The 21,086-nt window shown below is 40.0% G+C and overlaps 1 protein-coding gene across 1 annotated transcript in view; it reads right to left on the bottom strand.

Annotated features, from left to right (window-relative positions):
• The window catches only part of RAMP3 (receptor activity modifying protein 3), a 320,728-nt gene that overhangs the window by 143,928 nt on the left and 155,714 nt on the right, over positions 1-21,086 (bottom strand). Inside the window, exon 2 of the mRNA XM_068236511.1 lies at positions 3,541-3,676. Coding sequence (XP_068092612.1) covers positions 3,541-3,676 — 136 coding nt within the window. The remainder of the gene's footprint in view (positions 1-3,540; positions 3,677-21,086) is intronic.

The following is a 21,086-nucleotide window of genomic DNA, read 5'->3' on the forward strand; positions in this document are numbered from 1 at the left end:
GAAAAGTTATTATATACATGAGGTGGGAAACACTAACTTATCTATGAGGTACATTCTGAGCATAAGGGTCAAATGTGTGTGGTTTTTATTAAATATAGATTTTGCCACTGGTGGATGGTAAGTTAATTAAAATGCCATTGCAAATGTTTTGAGATTTGCTGCATTTACTGTAAGTTTTTTCCCTGGCCTTCTCCAAACATTTCATTCATTAGAAGATGTTGATGCTGATGATTTACATTACTTGTTGCATACATGTCACCAGCCTGCAAACTAACAGGATATAAGCCAGACGAAGGCTGAAAGGCCAAAAGCTTACTTATTTTTATTCATTTTTAGTTAGCCAATAAATGGTATCATCCTGATTTACAACAAATTGAAACTTACCTACTCTCACACAGAGATTAACTTTCTGGACACCACCATATACATCAGGGGTAACAACATACAAACCTCTGTGTATCGTAAACCTACAGACCGTCCCACATACCTAAGATATGACAGTTTTCATCCCAAGCACATTAAGAACTCTATAATTTACAGCCAAGCTATAAGGTACAACCGGATTTGTTCTGACAGGATGGACAGAGACAAGCACCTGGATCGCCTTAAGAACACTTTCCTTAAACAAGGTTACAGTCCTCCTATGGCTGAGGCCCAAATCAGGAAAGCCAGCAACATCCCCAGGACTGAACTCTTGAAATATAAGCAAAACCAGAAAGAGGACCGTGTCCCATTGGTTGTCACCTACTAACCCACACCTGGAAATTTTAAGGAGGATTGCTAAGGAACTTCATCCCATTTTAACCAAGGATCACAGACTGAGAAAGATATTCCCTAAACCTCCACACAACAGGAGTACAGAGTACAAGGTACATTTTCCTGTTCCGGATTTGTTCTGACAGGATGGACAGAGACAAGCACCTGGATCGCCTTAAGAACACTTTCATTAAACAAGGTTACAGTCCTCCAATGGCTGAGGCCCAAATCAGGAAAGCCAGCAACATCCCCAGGACTGAACTCTTGAAATATAAGCAAAACCAGAAAGAGGACCGTGTCCCATTGGTTGTCACCTACAACCCACACCTGGAAATTTTAAGGAGGATTGCTAAGGAACTTCATCCTATTTTAACCAAGGATCACAGACTGAGAAAGATATTCCCTAAACCTCCACTCTTGTCATATCGGCAACCACACAATCTAAAACAGATGATTGTCAGGAGTTCTTTGAATAGGCCTCAACAAAACGAAACATCACCCTGCCGACAAAAAATATGTGGAACCTGCAGACACATTTACTCCACTGACAGGGTAACGATACCAGGTTCACAACAGGAGTACAGAGTACAAGGTACATTTTCCTGTGGTTCCACCAATCTGGTATATCTGATCATGTGTGCTAAATGCCCCAATGTGATGTACATGGGAGAAACTGGACAAACTCTGCGCAAACGTATGAATGGACACAGGCACACTATTAATGATACCAAATCTGGACTCCCAGTTGCTACACACTTTTGGTCCAACGGACACAGCATGGATGATCTTCGTGTCACTGCCCTGAAGGGTGGCTTCAAAACGTCAAATGATCGATTAATAGCAGAAACAAAATTTATAAATTGGTTCAAAGCTGTGCAGAACGGTTTCAATAAGGACAACAACTTCTTATATTGGTATGAGGCGGATGATATTTAAACTTTCTCAGCCATTCTAGCTGAACTTGTGAACTAAGAATTTACGATACCTCTGGGTCAATCCTAATCCAGGTCTGTGAGCATGGCGTAAACCAGGGCTGTGGAGTCGGTCCAAAAATCCACCGACTCCGACTCCTCAGTTTAGGATTCCACCGACTCCGACTTCTCGACTCCGACTCCTCTAATTTGCATATTACAATTTTGTTGATTAAAAGTATGCAACATGAAATTCGTCTCTTAACTGCCAACGCTTAGGAATTTTACAAGACAACTGAAGTGAGAAGGATATGTAGACTACTATATTTATTCCCTTTAGACTAAAACTAGTCCTTGGTAAGAGTACTTGTAAAAGGTACAAACCGGAACAAAGAACATTTATCAGGCCCTAGGCAATGTAAGTGTGGGTACATGTAAGAATGATGTGCAGGTACTCTGCAGGGGAATGAGGAGATTCTTCCTCTATTACACATTCTTCATGCACAATCTGAACAAGGTTTATGGGTGACAGACAACACCTCTGTGTTCAATGTGCACAGCATTCTCAGTGGATTCCCTGCAGCTCTGTGGGGAGTGCATATGTAGAGTATAGTACTACTGTGTAACAAAGTAAACCTGAGACAGATAAAATTAAAGTTTTATACATACCTGGGGCTTCCTCCAGCTACCTTCAGGATAATCAGTCCCTCGTTGTCCTCCTCCACCACCTGGAGTCCAGGTACTTGAGCCAGTCGGGCGTAGTGCGCATGCACACACTCCGCCGCCAGGAGCATACTACACCTGTGCAGCACTATTGCGCAGGTGCAGAATGTTCCTGGCTGTGGGAGCGGCATGCGGCCGGACAGCGCTGACTGGCTGAATTACCAGGACTCATAGCAGAAGATCCGGGTGGTGGAGGACAGCGAGGGACTGATTAGCCTGAAGGGGGCTGGAGGAAGCCCCAGGTATGTATAAAACTTTACTTTTCATCCGTCTCAGGTACCCTTTAATTTGTAGTCACCAAACCAAATTTTAACAACATATCAAATTATTTGATTTCATCAGCAAAGGGAGTGCATACATTTGCATAAATCAGCATCAGTGCAGAATTATTTCCATCTCATTGGCCATCTCTATTAGTGACACAGCTACACATCAGGCTTTATTCTTACAGCATAGATGTTATTTAGTATATATAAGAGATTCCTGTGTACACATCATATATACAGTCACAATCAGATATGTATATCTGACCTTAAAAATACGGGGACTGCTTTATTGAAGCAGCACAAGTAACTCATTTTGATTGTTTTTTGTGGACTAAGCACAGCTATTACTGTGTATATACTGTATATATACATTATTTTTAATGACTATTATCTGAGAAATAGAACATTTTATCATATTTTCTATTTTAATTACAGTTACAAATTCATTAGGAGTCGGAGTCGGTGCATTTTTTTCCGACTCCGACTCCAGACACCCAAAATTGCCCGACTCCACGACTCCGACTCCACAGCCCTGGCGTAAACAAGGATGCTTATCTTAGCTAACAACCTTTAACCCCATTTAGATGGTCTGTTTGAATGAAGGCATCTTAATGACATGTATTTATGCTTGAAAAAAATATCTGTTTTCCCTTTTGATGTTGCATGTATAAAGCTGTCTGTACCACCAGCCTACAAACTAACAGGATATAAGCCCGACGAAGGCTGAAAGGCCGAAAGCTTGCTTATTTTTATTCATTTTTAGTTAGCCAATAAATGATATCATCCTGATTTAAAACGTCTTGCTTTTACTGATGGCTAACACGGTACAATACCCTACTGCTACCATTGTTGCATAAAGAAAGACAATATAACATTTATCTTACATGATAAATTTAGTTAGATTGCACCAGTGATTTTGATCCACAGTCTTCATCTTATCTTCAAATTCTTTTCCACATGAAGGTAAAAACTCTAGCATGAGAGTTTCATTGCATCTGAGTACAGAATTGTGGATACCACCTAAACATTGAAAATAAGAAATCACTGATTAGCATTCATGTAGTTCCACTGGTCAAATTATATTTCTATGTTTAACGTTAAGCTTTAGACACAATTATAATAAAAAAAAAATGTGGTTCTTTTGACCCAGCTATGGCTTTTCAGACCCTGAAGGTGTACATTAATGATCAAATTTCCTGAACTATCAACCGTCCGAAGCGAACATTCTGGTCCACCAACGGAGGGGTGAATGATAAGTAATCTAATCACACTAAAGGTGCCCATTGATAGCACAGTCCTGAACAATTGATCGCATGATGGATTGGATCGGGTGGCATTAGTGGTGCTAATCGATGACAAATGTTCTCTATCAATTTGAATTTTGGAATGATCCTTTTAGTCTGATCGGATTGCTTATCATTCTCTTCTCTGTTGGCCCACAAATATCAGATCAGATGAAAACATTTAGGAAATTGGATGATTAATGGCAATCTTAGAAGAACTGTTCTGACATCACCTGACAAGACTAAAGATGTCGCCACCTGTGACATGACAAATTTCAGGATATAAATCAGGGTGAGGAAAGCTTTTACAATAGGCAAACACTGACAAAATAATTTATTATGAATATATATCTCTTTAAATACCTCCTACATTTTCAGTAAGTACCTCCTGGGTTGGAACTTGGAAGGAGCTCACAGAATACCATGGCCAAGACCTCCAGATATAACTAACGTGCCCCTTACCCATTTCCACAAGCAGTGAAACACACACACAAAAAAATGTAATTTCTTAACAAAAAATAGTTACCTTTCATGAATGATCCCAATATCCATGACTGTACCAGTCAAAGTCTCATTGTTAACTGCAAGAGTACCCCCGTTAAAGAGCTACGCATCAATATACATTCCTGCTACAAAAAGTTTTGCACTGAACTCATTAAATGGAATGCAAAACAAACAAACAAATATATATATATATATATATATATATATATATATATATATATATATATATATATATATATATATATATATTGTATATATATATATATATATATAACTTTAAGGTTGAGTTTCTCAAACACAACAGTCTTTTTAAAAAGAGAATTTGACATCTTCCTGCTAATCTCCATAACACACTAGCCCAATTCAATGACAATTGCATGTACAGGGACTTGTGCAGTTAACCTCCTAAAATCTGCATCATTGACTTCAATGAAAAAAAAGTCTTGGGGTAACCAATGAAAACTGTTCACCCCAATGTTTAAAGTAGGGTACAATTTCTTTGGGTTTGTCTGGTGTAATTATTAATAATAACAAAGGTAGATAGTTACACAATGGAGTTTTATACGTCTGATGAGAATACAGTGTTTAGGTTATATAACTTTACCACACTACCCATTTGTAAAAACAGGCAGAGCATGTCACTTCCACTAGGACTTTCAGGAGAGTGGAAGTGAAGTAAACCTGGTCAAATCAATAAAAACTTGAAGAATGCTACTGTTAAATTACATTTTTATAAACAGAATTTAACAGCATATTTGCTATACACGTTTGTATCATTTCTCAAGCATTATAATGCTGGTAATTATCATGTAACAAATGTACTATGACATATTGCTTCCATGAAAGAAGCTAACTGAGCTGATAAATGTGATATGATGTTTTGGAATATTACCAGTTTTCAAATGATTTACAGTATTTGGCATAAAATAATAGCACAGATGTACAGTAAGCTGGATACTGAGCGCACAAATGACTTGAAGACAATGTTGAGAAAAATGTTTGGCAAGGAAACACATTGGCTGATTTAAAAAAAAAAAAGAAAAGGTTTACTGTCTAGAGAAAAGTACGGAAAAAAGATGTGGATGATGCTTATTAATTTGAACGCTTCTCATTTTTAAGAGTCACATAAAGGAAAGCAGCTGTTTGTCTGTATTTGGAAACATGTTGACAAGTTTTCTGTGTATGAACAAGCAACAATGCCAAGTTTGCATATTTTTTCATCCTGTAGGTTTTATTTCCAATGCGTGGGCATAAATAGCCAATAATTAGGGTTACAGAATTCTACTATAAATTTTAATCATTATCAAATTTTCATCAAAAAATGTATTAAAAATTATGTGAACATACAGTATATATCTTAAAGTATGCTTTTAAAGAATAATTCCATTTTTATGGTAAAAATTAAATAATTCTCTCCATGAAATCTAAACACCCCGCAATAATTTAGACAAATATTTCTAAAATATCTCACTTGTTTGCCATTGTTTGTTTAGCTCAGTATCCTGAATCTAAATTATAATGCCAAGTCAGAAAACAGGTACAGTGGAGCCTTGGTTTGCAAGCATAATTTGTTCCGGAAACATGCTTGTAATCCAAAGCACTCTTATATCAAATCGAATTTCCACATAAAAATGAATGGAAACACAGTTGATTCGTTCCACAATCCAAAAACAGTTATAGTAAAATAGTATAAAATAAAATTTTAAACAAAACTTTCACAATAACAGAATCATTGCAATTGGTTGGCTCGCCCCAACCTTTTTTTGTGTGTATGGCTTATTTTTTGACAGTTACTTTTGAGGATTTCATGGAAATGAGACTGTGCACAGTCTCTACACTTAGATTAAGTACAATTAAGTACAATCCTGCAGCACCAAAGGGAGAAGAATCATCGGCTCAGTTGTGATGATGTGACGCATGTATACTTTTTTTTTTGCTTGTATATCAAGACGTTGCTTGTATATCAAGTCAAAGTTTTACAAACATTTTTGCTTGTATTGCAAAGCGCTCTTAAAGTGGTATAAAACTCTGACAGAATGTTCAATAAAAACATGTTTTTCTACTTTTCATATTACATACAGTTATCATATTTGCTTTTGTGCAAAAGTATTATTATTCATTTAGAAATTACAAGTTCCCAAAGTACATTTTTTTTGCTCTGAGAGCTGACATTGTATTGTATTAATAACTGGTGTATTCATGTTGTAATGTGTGTAGAAATGCTTTCAGAGCATCTGTTTGTGTTCTGGAGTGTCTGAATTGCCAGAGAATACTTAATTGTATCAAGTGAGGTATGTAAACAAACACAAGATAATGTTATCTCCAGTTCGGTTGTGTGCAGCTTACCCTGCAGGGAGCTTGTAAGTCCTGTGGTTAACTAGTTGAATGCTGTTTTAGTAAAAAAAAAAATTGGTGGTAGTATATAATATGCTGTAAATAATCTTTTAGAGCAAAGAAGAAATGCTGGGTTTCATACCACTTTAAACCAAGTTACTCTCAATCTAAAGTTTTACTGTACGTCGATATCCTGTTATGCTTGGGTATATAACCAACTCACTTAATAACATGCTGTGTTCATGCAGTAGTAACCCTGTGTATTTCCTTTCCTTGTAGTATAGCTGAGCACCAGATGGGGGGTAGTATGGTATGGTCTACAACAGTATTGTGTCCTTCTGCAGTGTACTGACAGTGTTCCCTGTTCTGTGCAAATATTATTAACCCCTCTAGCCACAAGGCCTTAAACCCTTTACTCTTTTGTACTGTACAGTATATAGTTCCTGTTCAGGTAAAATAATCTAGTTTCTGAACACTTCCGTGGGATTCAAAGGAAAATTTGGTAGACAGTCACATAATGCCCAGAGCCTCAACAGCAACCAATCAGCAGTAAAATATAGATATGAACACTGAATCCTATGTTAGGACAAACAAGTAAGTAGACCAAAAGAAAGCAACAGTGGTAGTAGATATGTGGGGGTAGGAGACATTGGCTACTAAGTCAGCTCCAGTACAAAAAATTAAAATTGTAATAAGACTTAACAGCTTGCAACAAAAGGCCAAGTATGCCTGTCTTTAATGCATGTGGTGTTTATTGATGATCGTAAACGAATTACGATTATGTAAAATTTCGCTACATTTTCGCAATTACGCCTATATGTAATTACAATTTGTAAATGTAAGTTTTAATAATTTTTGCATAATTTTGTGCCAACTTTACCAGTGAATAGCAAAGCCCCCATACATGCTATTCACACCAAAATTGCTACATAAGTTAGGAGGAATACTGGGAACAAGTCAAAAAAAGACCTTGTAGTTTTTAAGAAAACTGATTTTAAAAATGCAAGGAAAAATGTTTTTTAAACTCAGAAAAATTACAGTTTAAAAACAATGTTTGCTTTGCATTTTTAAATTGTATTTTCTCAAAAACTACAAGGTCTTTTTGACTTGTTCCCAGTATTCCTCCTACCTTATGTAGCAATGTTGGTGTTAATAGCATGTATGGGGCTTTGCTACTCAATGCTAAAGCCGGCACAAAATTACGCAGAATTTCACAAAATTATGGATTGGTTACGTTTACATGCAAAAGTTATTAGGAATTTTGCCAAAAGTTTGCATTAAAAAAAACGTTGCATTGTAATTGCAAATTATGATGCAAAATTACAGCTATGCAAAACTTGTGCTTATTACTAGTGGTGTTGGCTATTCCTCACAATCACAGCATATTGAATAGCATATTGAATTAGTAGAGTGGTCACCTAATTGAAGTAGTAGAATGATCACCTAAGACCACTATCTCTTACTCTTCATCCCAGGCATGGATCCTGAGTTTTGCTGAGCAATGAACAGGCTCCCACTACAGGCTCGCTCTAGTTCCTCTTAGGCAAAATATTCCACTGATCATCCGAAGTCGTCTATGACTAGTAGTCATCAGAATGACTGTCCTATTTTATACTAGGGGTGCTGATAGATGAAGGAGAGACAAAGACATACCATGCACTTATGCTCAGTCCTCATTTCTCTCCTACTCAGGTAGAGGGCAAAGACCTTTTGTAAAAAGGAAGTTAGGTTAAGTCTGATAGCAGGTACCACAGACATACAGAACGCTACATGGCACCTTCTAGCACTTACTATAAACTTTAGTTTGGTAAATAACAAACAGGTTAAAGGCATGGACCAGCAGCACTATAGTCAGGGGATGATGATGAGGAAGTTTCACAGCAGCAATAACCTGAAAAAGGGAGCAGGGAGCTTATATACAAAGTGTATCAGTCATCAAATAGCATCGTAAAAGTGGTGTCCAGGATTAACTGCAATTCTCTACTAGGTCTCTGTACTCTTGCCATCTTGGAGTTATTTATTACTTCATCTTCTTACAAAACCATGGCTATCTGCATCACCTATGCTCACCACTTGAAATGAGGTGAGAACATTAACAGCCTAGGCATCACCTGCAAGGGTAACCATATGAAGACCCACCACCCAGCTTGGTGTAGAGTCCACTTGCCCTAGAAGATAGAACTGCTGACTCATCCTGCCACCTTGTCTTGAATTTGTCTAGGAGGTTAAGCAAAGCCTTAGCATTCTCTACTTCCAGCTGTGATGGAAATCAGAGTGACAGAGTTTAGAGTGATAATAAGAGGCTGTAAGTAGATTCATCACCATCCCCATCAATACATTTTATTCCCACATTACCTGCCTTTATGTTCACCACTGATTCATCCTTCCTGCAGGCTTTGGAGCAAAAAAAAGTTCCTGCCAACCACCTTCATAGCCTATTAAAGCCAATACTGCATAGATTTTAGTACTGCCACTGCTGCCCTACAAATTAGTGGAGGCAGCCACATTTAATTACTTTGGAGTTCCCGTAATGTCATTGTATCACATGAATAAAAAAAATGTGGTAATCTCTGCTCAGCTCCACCCACTGGGACAGTGCAGGAGCCAGGTGCCTCAGACCCAAACAGTAGACAGGAAAAAGGGAAAACTCTGCACGATCAGGGCCGGATTTGTACTTTTTACCGCCCAAGGCCACTATCACGCGCCGCCCCCTAACGAACAGCTAGCGTCCTACCACACATACACACTTTAATTGATCCCAGTAATCAATGTACTTAAAGATGCTTATTAGTTGCAATTTTACTGATTGATCAACCTTCCGATTGATTGGACTGAACAGTGTTGATGGCGCCAATTGACTACAAACGACCAACTATCAATTGTTTCATCTGTCTGTTTTGTGGATCGATAATATCTGAAATGATCGGAATGACTAATAATTTTTATTCCATTTATGGGCCAAATCAATACTTTCCACTCTGATAGGTTGGAGATGGTGGAGGGTGGAGTTGGACTCGTGATGAGTGACAGCTCAGGTCACAGACAATAAGCTGCCCATGTTTGCTGTTCCTTCCCTCCCTGAGTTCAAGACACTTGCCCACCTGTTGCAGTTCACATGTTGGCAGGTTGACAGCATGAGTGTGCCAGGCTGCAGCCCGCCCCTGGCTTCCTGGTGCCCTAGGCCATGGCCTATGGGCCCTTGCCTGAAATCCGCCCATGTGCACGATATCCTCTGTGAAGTGTAAAATTCAAATCTTTATTGCAATGATGGAGAGAGAACAAAACAGGCAGAAAGCTGGCACTGTTGCAGTGGCTCAAGTGAACATCACAAGTTCATGACTTTGTGCAAAGTTGCATATAAAAAATTGGTTCACATACCACAGTGAGTGAGGAGGCGCTGTAGATGATGGTGGGTGCCGGGTACAGGGTGCCTGATGGCCATTTTGCGCACAACTGCGCTTCTATGGAGGCTGTGTGTCCATTTTGTGTGGTTTCTGGCTAAATAGCACCAGAAAGTGGGCATGTGACGCCACGTTGCGTACTGACGCCACCCTAATTTCCGCAATATGCATGCACACGTTTATGACGTGTGAGTGTCATGACGTATGCGTACGTAAGTACGCCAGCCCACTCACACGTCATAAACGTGTGCATGCATATTGCGAAAAATTAGGGCGGTGTCAGTACGCTACGTGACGTCACGCGCTGACTTTCTGTTGCTATTTAGCCAGAAACCACACGAAATGGACACACAGCCACTGTAAAAGTGGCCGTCAGGCACCCTGTACTCGGCACCCACCATCATCTACAGCGCCTCCTCACCCACTTTGGTATGTGAACCAATTTTTTACATGCAACTTTGCACAAAGTCATGAACCTGTGATGTTCACTTTTGCTACAATAAATTGAGCCACTGCAGCAGTGCCAGCTTTCTTCCTGTTTGTTCTCTCTCCATCATTGATCTACTTGCTGCTACTGCTTGCTTGACCAAGGGCTTACAAGAGGAGGATGTTGATGTCCCACTAGTGCATCTTCCATAGCTTACTGTATCTGCATTGCAGTGCCAACCTACCACCATCTTTTGCACCTGCCTCCAAATCTTTACTGCATCAGGTAAAACCAGCACAGTCGGACGGCTGACATGTTTCGGGCCAAAAATGGCCCTTAATCATAGCACGATGCTATGATTAAGGGCCATTTTCAGCCCGTAACATGTCAGCCATCCGACTGTGCTGGTTTTACCTGATACAATAAAGATTTGAATTTTACACTTCACAGAGGACATTGTGCGGAGTTTTCCCTGTTTTCCTGTCTATTGTACCACATGCCTGCTATTTTTTCCCAAAGTCATCCCTGACCTGCACAGCTTCATGGTCCAGAATGATTCCCTTCCACAGAGGCATGTTGTCATTGGAAAGGTCCACCTGACCAGATACACATGGTTCAGTGAACATGAGCTGCCTTAAATGTGTCTGTCTTGGTGACTGCTGCCACAGAGGCACACAACTGCTAGTTACTTTGCAGACTCCAGCTAACACATAGCTGACTCCACACAAGCTAAATCCAAGGAAGGTCAAGCGTGACAATGAAACAAACCTGCTGACATCCCTTCAGCCAGGGAAGCTCAGAAATGGAACCTTCTTGGCCTTATCTGGTGACCCTACCTGTTCTTAGAGTGATTATTGGTTGTAGACAGTAAACTGAATTCAGTTTCAATGGTCTTACCCAGCTGACAGGTCTGGAGGAAGTGCAATGCTCAGACATGGAAACTCCAAATTGCTTAATTTGTGGCATACCTACACATTTTTCACTTTTACATAATTTCACACATAATTTCTACTTTTTACTGTATTGCTTCTTCCAGCAGCAGAGGGCTGTCATGAAGTACTGGATGAACTATGTGGAGGGCAGATGCTTTGTTGAACTTGGTTGTTTCACTCCTCAAGAATGGTTAGAAATTTAGGATTTGTGTGCCAATTTAGCCTTCTTTGAAGAAGCAACAATAATGGATAGATGTGATCAGTGATCATTTACACCATCCATGTTGTCTGCCTACAGAAACAGACACTTTTTGAGATCAAAATAAAGGGATGGCATATTACAACCAGGAGGACTAGGTGAGGAAGGCCAGAAGCAGGAAATTTGGGCGCATGAGGCAGGTGGACAAAAAGGGCGCCACCATTCACTCCTATAATAAATATTGTTTAATGGGTGCCCAACAGGAAAAAAGGGCGCCGGAGAAAAATAACGTTTTACAAGCGGTGCCCAGAGACTTTTATGTTTTATAACTGCTTCTCATGATTACACATTATTCAATGATTTATAATTTTTTAAACATTATTTTTAAACGAAAAACAGTACAATATTTTTTTAAAACATTATTTTTAAATGAAAAACCGCACATTATTTTTTTAAAACGTTATTAATGCTTATCACAGGGGGGGTCTTAGGTTTAGGCACCACCAGACCAGGGGGGTCTTAGGTTTAGGCACCACCAGGGGGGTCTTAGGTTTAGACACCACCAGGGGGGTCTTAGGTTTAGGCACCACAAGGGGGGGTCTTAGGTTCAGGCACCACAAGGGGGGTCTTAGGTTTAGGCACCACCAGGGGGGTCTAGGGGTTAGGGGTAGGTACAGGGAGGGTTCTGTGTGAGAGTAAGTATAGTTTTAGTAACATTCTTATTAATCTTTTATAAAACGTTACTATACATTTCACTTTTTAAACAGGGAAGATTAACGTTTTTCCAATTCCCGATTTCATACACATTATTTAATGATTTATAACTTTATAAAACATTATTTTTAAACGAAATATAGCACAATTTTTTTGTAAACGTTATTCATGCTTATCGTTTAAAACCCTGTGCCCTTTTTTCCCGGCGCCCTTTGGCGAGGAAGGCCTGCCATCATTCCAACATGAATGGCAGCTGAACAATCCCAGACAAGGCAAGGTAAGGAGCTATGACAAAGAAATTTAGGAGCAATCTTCAGTTCTATATATCTCTCCATCCCTGATACAAAGATGGTGGAACAGGAGAAGTAGGAGAAGAAGGTGTCACTAGGCTGGAAGTGGAGGAGGCTACACAAGAGATCCATCTATTTTCAACCCTCACTGATGGGGAGAGTAGCTAGAGGAAATTTGTATGCTGCTTAACCCACAGAATCCTAAGTAGTGATCATAATCTGCTAATTACCATTCCGCAAAATTTCTCAATTATGGGCATATGTAATTACGATTTGGGCATTCAATTGATTTTGTGTAATCCATTCTTAATTTTGAGTAATTTTTGCCTAATTTTGTGCTGATTTTAGAGGCATCAAGTGCGGTGGGTGGAGATTAGCATGTATACATCGCTGTGGTCTAGCGCAGTACTGTACAGGGGACAGTCTAGTAACTTAACTGTCCTTAGTAACATCTCACAACGTGATCCCTCTCATTGGCTGATGCCTATGAGAGGGTAGTGTAGTGGATGGATCGCAGTCAGGGCCAATTTAGGGGGGGGGGGGGGAATGTATATAAATAATCTTTTAAAATGAATACAAAAAAATCACAGCAGCAATCAAAGACCACCAAAAATACTGTATTAGTGAAAATTCTAAATTATGGTTCCTAATTAAGGTTATTTTTCCCAAAATTTAGCATTATGATTTTGAATCGTAATTGGGAATTACAATGCAAAATTATGATCATGTGAAATTCGTGCTAATCCCTAATTCTAAGATGCATAGGACACAAAGCAAGGTAAAGGTTAAGAAAGGTAGGAGCAAGTTTCAGCTCTATCACATGTCCATCCTTGATACACAGATGATGGAACAGGAAAAGTAGGAGGAGGTGTAAGTACAGGATAAGGGCTGGAAGTGGAGGAGGCTACCCAAGAGATCCATCTATTCTCAACCCTCACTATTGTCCATTGATTGGGAGAGTAGCTAGAGGAAATGTTTGTGCTGCTTAACCCACAGAATTGTAAGGTGCGTAGGTCACATCTAAAACACTGGTGCTTAGTGGATGGCCACCCTGCTAGATCAATGCTATAAAGTGAAAAAGATGGAACTCATCGCACTTAAAAAGAGTAAATATAAAATTCACCGATATAGGGAAGCTGCTTATGCAGAACTTCCCCCAGTGGCAGCAAAAATGCATCTGCTATTTGTTGATTTGTTGCACTACACCACCACTCAGATGACTGACAGCGGCATTGTATAGTTTCAGAACACATTCAAAGCCTATGTAGAATTCACAGGCAGTCCATGATAAACAATTATGATGTAATCTCCAACTCAGATATCTACACTCTCAAAAATGAAGACTCCCATGAGCCACTAATTTTCCAAAATGGGCCATTGACCAGAGCTTTCAGAAAATGTACTGACAGTTTCTTAGCTGCCCTATTACTACCTTATCAGAAAGAGTGTTAAGTGTACCTGAGGGGCAATCACCAACATAAGCTTCCACCTGTTCACTTCAATGTGAATCTCCTTACCTTTATGAAGATGGCAAACCCATGCTCTAAGGCCTCTTTACCTACATTTTTATAAAGTCAACTTTAAGGGGCTTATTTGTGCCTTGCAGTGCCATGCAAATGAAGCTTTATGTGGTACTTTAAACCCTCAATGCAGGGAGCTGAATCTTTATTGCTTGGGTATCATGACAGGTGCCTACCTGTAATGCTTGTGTGCATAAGCAATACTGTCTGTTTACAAATCACAAGTGTAATGCTTGGGGGTTAAACTTTGACAACCCAGAGCATCAAGACTGGTAGCTGATTAATGGAAGAAGCTACACAGCTTGCCCAGAGCAACTGCAGCTCTGGGCTTCCGATATCGCTACAAATAAGACACAATGGCAGCGCAATGCGATGTTGCGCTGCCCTTGCAATAGCAAGCATTCAGACAGGTACAAGACAGGACTATAGATTGGAGTGTAACAGACAAGTAAGGCAGTGCGATGTTGCGCTGCCTTAGCTCTAGCATGCATTCAGAAAGGTACAAGACAGGACTAGATTGGAGCGTAACTAGTAGCAACCACTGCTCACAGTCACATCCACAGAAGCAGAGCAAGCAGGCTAACAATAATCACCAGCAAGCATCCACACAGACAAAACTACAGGAATGAACATAAGTAATAGCAGCCGCAGCCTATAGTTATGTTCCCAGAACTAGAGTAGCAGGAATACTACCAGTCACCAACGTGGTGATCACAGAATCCAAGCTATCAGTATAATGGACTTCACTGACCCACCGCGGATGCAATGAACGTCCATCAGGCATGGAAACTAGGTAATAAACAATAATACAGAAAAATAATAAACAGCTCAACTAATGGATAAATATATATTAGCAAGTCTGCATATATATTTATCAAGAACTAGCTAAAGCACAAGTAATAAGGTCACATTGAACTACAATAACAGAACTATACAGAGTAGTACAGTGCCCAGCAGACCAGCATAGTGATCGCTATGATGGGCGAGGTCTAAAAGGGTAGACAGACTTTTATGCCGGCATCGACCAATGGATGCAAGCATGCAAATCTCCACACAGCTGAATGGTAATCATTCAATCCTAAGATGGCTTGATTACCATTTGCTAGCTGGTTGTGTATGCAAAGGACTCCCATAGGAAATACATGCAGTATTATCTAACAACATGCCTGCAGGAAATCCAGGGCTATCTGGCCGCAGCTCAGCTGTAGTAAGCAATTGGTGCAATGATGACCGCATCCTGAGCTGCCCAGAACTGCAGAGCAATTGCAAATGAGAATGTGACTCATTGCGAATGCACAACCGAATGCAAGCAGATAAGCCAGAACTGTCCGTTTGCAGCTCCACTGCAACGGACAGAACACACCACAGGAGGAATCCTTACACTACCATAAATGTTTGTAAAGAATGTGTGTGTATATGATGATTGTCTGTGTGTGTACAGATCATCTGTGTGTGTAGATTATGAGTTACCCACAAACATTTATCACAGTATGGATGCTGAACTGTAGTGGGATTCACAGATAAACCCAATTAAACTATTCTAAGAAGAAGGCCACATATCATAATTAATATTGTTCTTAAAGGCAAAAGTCACGGGATCATTTGTACTGCTTTTTCTTCATCCTCAGGTAGGTGAAAGGTTGGCTGTGCATTGGATAGGCAGTGTGGAGCATTCATTCAAAAATACAAATAGTCTCAAGGAAGAACATTCTCTAGACCCTCATAGCAGCTAATAAGGTTCATAGTTTGCAAGCAAATACAGCAGTGGTCATGTAGCTATGACTTTTCTATTTTAAATTGGTATTTATTCTACATTTCACACCAAAATCATTTTAGGCAGCTGAAATGAATCATTTGTAGTGTATTTGCCAGGAAATTCTGCTTTAAATAAGCATGAAAACTCATGACCTTTTTTTTTTTTTTATTCTAATCTTTGGCGACATAAATGTCAGCTTTGTAATGCACTATACGTGGCTGTTCATACCTTCCTAAACAAGTTAAAAATAGCATTTTGATAAAAGACATTACGACACAGTTTCTCCCTGGTATTCCAGTTACAAGGTTCGGAAAGGTCTTACATTTCCGGAGAGATCTCTCCAAGGCAAACAAATGGGTCTGTCAAGAAACATCTTTCCACTGTAGAGGAAGACTGACTGGCATGACTGTAGTGTAGCATGTAAACCTTGCCTTATTTTCTTGGTGACCTTTACTAATACATACATTTAGTGTGGCTTAAAGGATACAAAAAAAATCTATTTTTATTTATTTTTTGTTTTTATTATTTAACCTTAAAAAAAAAAAAATACAATTTAACATTTTAAATGTGGACTTAGTATCTACAGCACTTGTAGTTGAGTATAACAAAAGGTTTTAAAAACAGAGATAATGAATATTTATTATTAACAACTTTTCTTGATGTGCATAATGACAGCTTGTCTAATCCTTCTTCTATTTATGAAAGATTATTACTTGCGGGAACTGAAAAAAAGAATCCTTTCTTCAGCTGTTCAGAAAAATACAATTAACAATACAGTCAAAGGTACATGTGTACACAAATACATGCACACACCCCAGCTCAGGCAGAATGTCACAGTAAGTATCCAGTACGGCTACTATATTTCATGTCTTGACCATGCATATGTATGTGTGTCTTTTAGGTTAAGCACTCTAATGCTGAATACTCACATGACGATGGATCAAGGAACCTCACAGCGGGGCGTGGCCTGGCTATGGTGCTGTAAGGACGCGCGGCTCCTGAGCTCCTCCGAATCCGCATAATCCTGGTGATATTCTGCCTCATTCACCCGCTGATTTCCTCCCCAAAGTCGCTGCTGAACTCCCGGACCGAACAGGCTCAACCACAATGCCAAATCCGGCGGATAAAAAGCTCCCGGCGGTGTCAGAGCGTTTAGCTCAATACGCACATGGAGTCAAAGATGGCGGCGCCTCCTCCTCCAGCGCGACATCTATCCTGCCGGACTCCATGGACGACACGCTGCCTCTCGATGAAGCGCCCGCTTCTCCTGACCAGGCTGATCCCAAGGGCCCTCGCAGTGAGTACAAATCCCCCGCTGATGATAAGAGCTCCTCCGGCTCCATTCACACTGCAGACACAGCCACTTTGAGCTCCGGGGTAGAGGAAGAGCCATCCAGGCTGCAACTGCTAGAGGCCATATCAGAACTTAAAGCCTTCATTACAGGCAAATTCAATTCAGTGCAGACCGAATTGTCATTTGTTAAAGCTGACCTGCAAAAGATGAGGGAGCGGGCGGGAGAGGCGGAGAAGAGGATAAGCGATTTAGAAGGTGAAGTTAGGCCTTTGCATACTGAGATTTCATACCATGGCAAGCTTGCTAATGCGCATACTGCTAAACTAACAGATCTTGAAAACAGATCCAGAAGAAGTAATTTGAGATTTGTTGGGTTTCCGGAGAAAGCAGAGGGACCATGCCCTGAGGATTTTCTAGAACAATGGATCCTATCTGTGCTGTCACACTTTAAACCTTCACGTATGTTTTCAATTGAGCGCGCTCATAGGATTCCTGGAGGCCCACCTAAACCAGGACTCCCTCCGCGCCCATTGATCGCTAAGCTTCTTAATTACAGGGACAAAAATGAGATTCTGAAGGTTACCCGACAACTTAAAGAGCCCCTGCAGTATAATGACTCTCAAATACATATTTATCAAGATTTCTCCGTTGAAATTCAAAAACAAAGGCTTGCCTTTTTTGATGTGAAAAAAATCCTGCGTGAAAAGGAAGTGAAATACAGCATGATGTTTCCAGCGAAACTGCGTGTGATTTACGATGATCAGATCCTTTTCTTCTCCACTCCCAAAGAGGCTATGAACTGGCTGGAAGGTCTGGGCTCCGACCGTTCCAGACAACACAAATCTCCTAGACGCTGAGATCTATTTCGCTAATTCCCTTCTGTAGGGAGGCATAAGGAACTCAGTTCAATGAATACAATACCATTTGTGCCTCAATACTGGTACTATCAAGGAGTGTAGCACTTCTGCACTAGCTGACTCTTCACCTGTTTAATTTGTTCACTGGCTATCATTTTTCACAGTTTTTAAGATGGTCATGTCTTATATGGATAAATAGTCTCTACAGGTTGGACTGGAATATGCTGTTATATACTGGCGATTGCTCTGCTGTTCTTCTGCACCTCTCCTCCACTCCTTGCCCCTCTCTTCATATCTATGTTCTCGGAGCTATATGTTATATGCCTTCTTGCTTAAATGACTCGTTATTCTAAATGCAGTTATCCTGTAACTTATAGTATACTATTGGTTTAACCTGTAATACTGGGGTGAATGCATCCTAATATAATACTCACTAGAGTTAATTTGGGGATCAGAGTTTGTGGGTGTGGGTTAATTTTCTCTTTTAAGGGGTTCGGGAGGGTTCCCTCTAGCCTCATGCTCTCAAAATGCCGCATATGGTTTGGTATAAGGCGGGTTGTGGTTTGGGACAACTTGCAGGGTGGGTTAGGGTGGGGTGGGGATGGGTGTTTTCCGTTGACAGTAGTGCAGTTAAAAACCTATACTTGCATTGTGATACAAGCTATGAGACAGATCTATATTTCAGAGTATTTGACAATGGCTGACCTTAATATCATATCATGGAATGTAAGAGGAATGAATCACCCTATCAAAAGACGTCTGGTTTTTGATTATGTAAAAAAGCTTAACCCACACATTATATGCTTTCAGGAAACGCATTTGACTGGTTCCAAATTAATGGCATTGAAAAAACCATGGATTGCAAATGTATACGCATCCCAATACTCCACATATTCTAGGGGTACAGTTATTCTTATTACCAAAAAAGCCCCGATAAAAATTCTATCGGCCTACTCAGACCATCTTGGTCGTTTTGTAGTTATTCAATTTCTATTTGAGGGACAAACTATGACGTTGGCGTCGGTTTATGTACCTCCCCCCTTTCAAGTTAGTGTATTGGATAAATTAATGGCCCATGTTCATGACCTTTCGTCTGGACCTTTGCTGATCTGTGGAGATTTCAATGCTGTTCTAAATCATTTACTAGATAAATCTGGTCCCGGGGAGCATAGGGGCCAATCTGCATTTGGGGAATGGGTCAAAAAATTCAATTTATATGATATCTGGAGATGGCGGAATCCAAATAAATCTACATTTTCATGTTTTTCAGACACATGCAATACGATGTCTAGAATTGACATGATTATTGGGTCGCAAGACTCTCTCACTAAAGTTAAAAAGCTAGAATATAAATCACATGGCATCTCTGATCACTCTCCCCTGGTTTGCTCATTGGCCTCTACATCACAGGGTGGACTGGGAGGCTGGAGAATGGGTCACTTATGGTTACAAGATGAGGTTGTGGTTAATCACTGTAAGTCCATGATGGAAGAATATTGGCAATTGAACAACGGCACTGCTTCTAGAGATATTTTGTGGGATGCTTCTAAGGCAGCTTTGAGGGGGCATTTTGGTCACATCAAGGGGGTTATGGGAAATGATGAAGCTTATATAAATAGGACTGGAAATGCTATGATCCTTACTAAATTAGACTACGAAAGATCGCCCACCTCTGACAATTATCAGGTATGGGCAAAAGCAAGACGTGATCACGAATTAGTATTACTGAACAGAGCAAAGCGACGGGAATTTATTACGCATCAGAGAATGTTCGAATGTGGCAACAAATCAAGCAAAATTCTTGCGTCTATGCTACGTGCTCAACATTCCCCAGTTGCTATACCCAGAATTATCGCGGACTCAGGCCAGGAGTGTTGCACTTCTGAAGATATTCTGGAAACCTTCAGAGTCTTTTATAGCAACCTATACAAACAAACCCCTTTGTGTGACCAGTCCTCCTTGAACCGATTTTTACTAAATTGTCAACTCCCGCATTTGGATGATCTGGATAGACAGATGCTTGACGCCCCATTGTCTTTAGGTGAAATATCGGACGCTATAAAGGATCTAAAGTCTAATAAAGCCCCGGGCCCTGATGGTATTCTATCAGAGTGGTACATTAAAAGCAAAATATTTAGCCCTCCCCCATTTCCAATTATATTATTACGCAGCCCAACTTACATATGTATACCGATGGCTTCATAATATAAGGAATGATGCTTCCATGGATGCTGAGGCAGACATGGCACACTCATATGAAACCCTTTGCAACATTATATATAGAGGAGAAACGTTTGCCGATAGCGGAGTCGACATTTTGATATATTCTCTCAAGATATATTATAAATGTCAAAAATTAGTTGGGGAAAGTAAATTAAACTGTTCTCCTAGCGCCCCCCTCTGGAGTAATCCAAAACTCCCTGAATTTTCTTTACTAGGAGATGTAAGCTTCTGGGTAACTAAAGGGGTAAAATATGCAAATCACCTTTTTCAGGACAATAAATTTAAATCTTGGCCCCAAATGGCTCTTGAATTTTCTCTACCAGCCCATGCCCGATTTAGATACTATCAACTTCGTCACGCAACTAAAGCTCAATTTGGTAATTTGACCATTACACTATCTCCAGGTATTATTGAAAAGTGGCTTCTAAACAGAGACCCCTCCAGGCTCTTTTCCAAATTTTATTCAAATTTAATGGAGAACAGATACAATGTGAAAATATCCAAGGCCAGGTCGAACTGGGAGATCTGGGGGGAAGAGATTCGGTTACCTGACTGGCAAGACTTTGAAGAGACTTTCATGAAAACGGTTATTAGCTCTAGAGATAAACTTATACAGCTACGTTGGTTCCACCAGATATATTATACTCCAGTTAAAATTTCTAAATTTGCTAGCGACTCTACTGATATGTGCTGGAG

The sequence above is a fragment of the Hyperolius riggenbachi genome, chromosome 5, assembly GCF_040937935.1.
Source record: "Hyperolius riggenbachi isolate aHypRig1 chromosome 5, aHypRig1.pri, whole genome shotgun sequence".
Lineage (NCBI taxonomy): Eukaryota > Metazoa > Chordata > Amphibia > Anura > Hyperoliidae > Hyperolius > Hyperolius riggenbachi.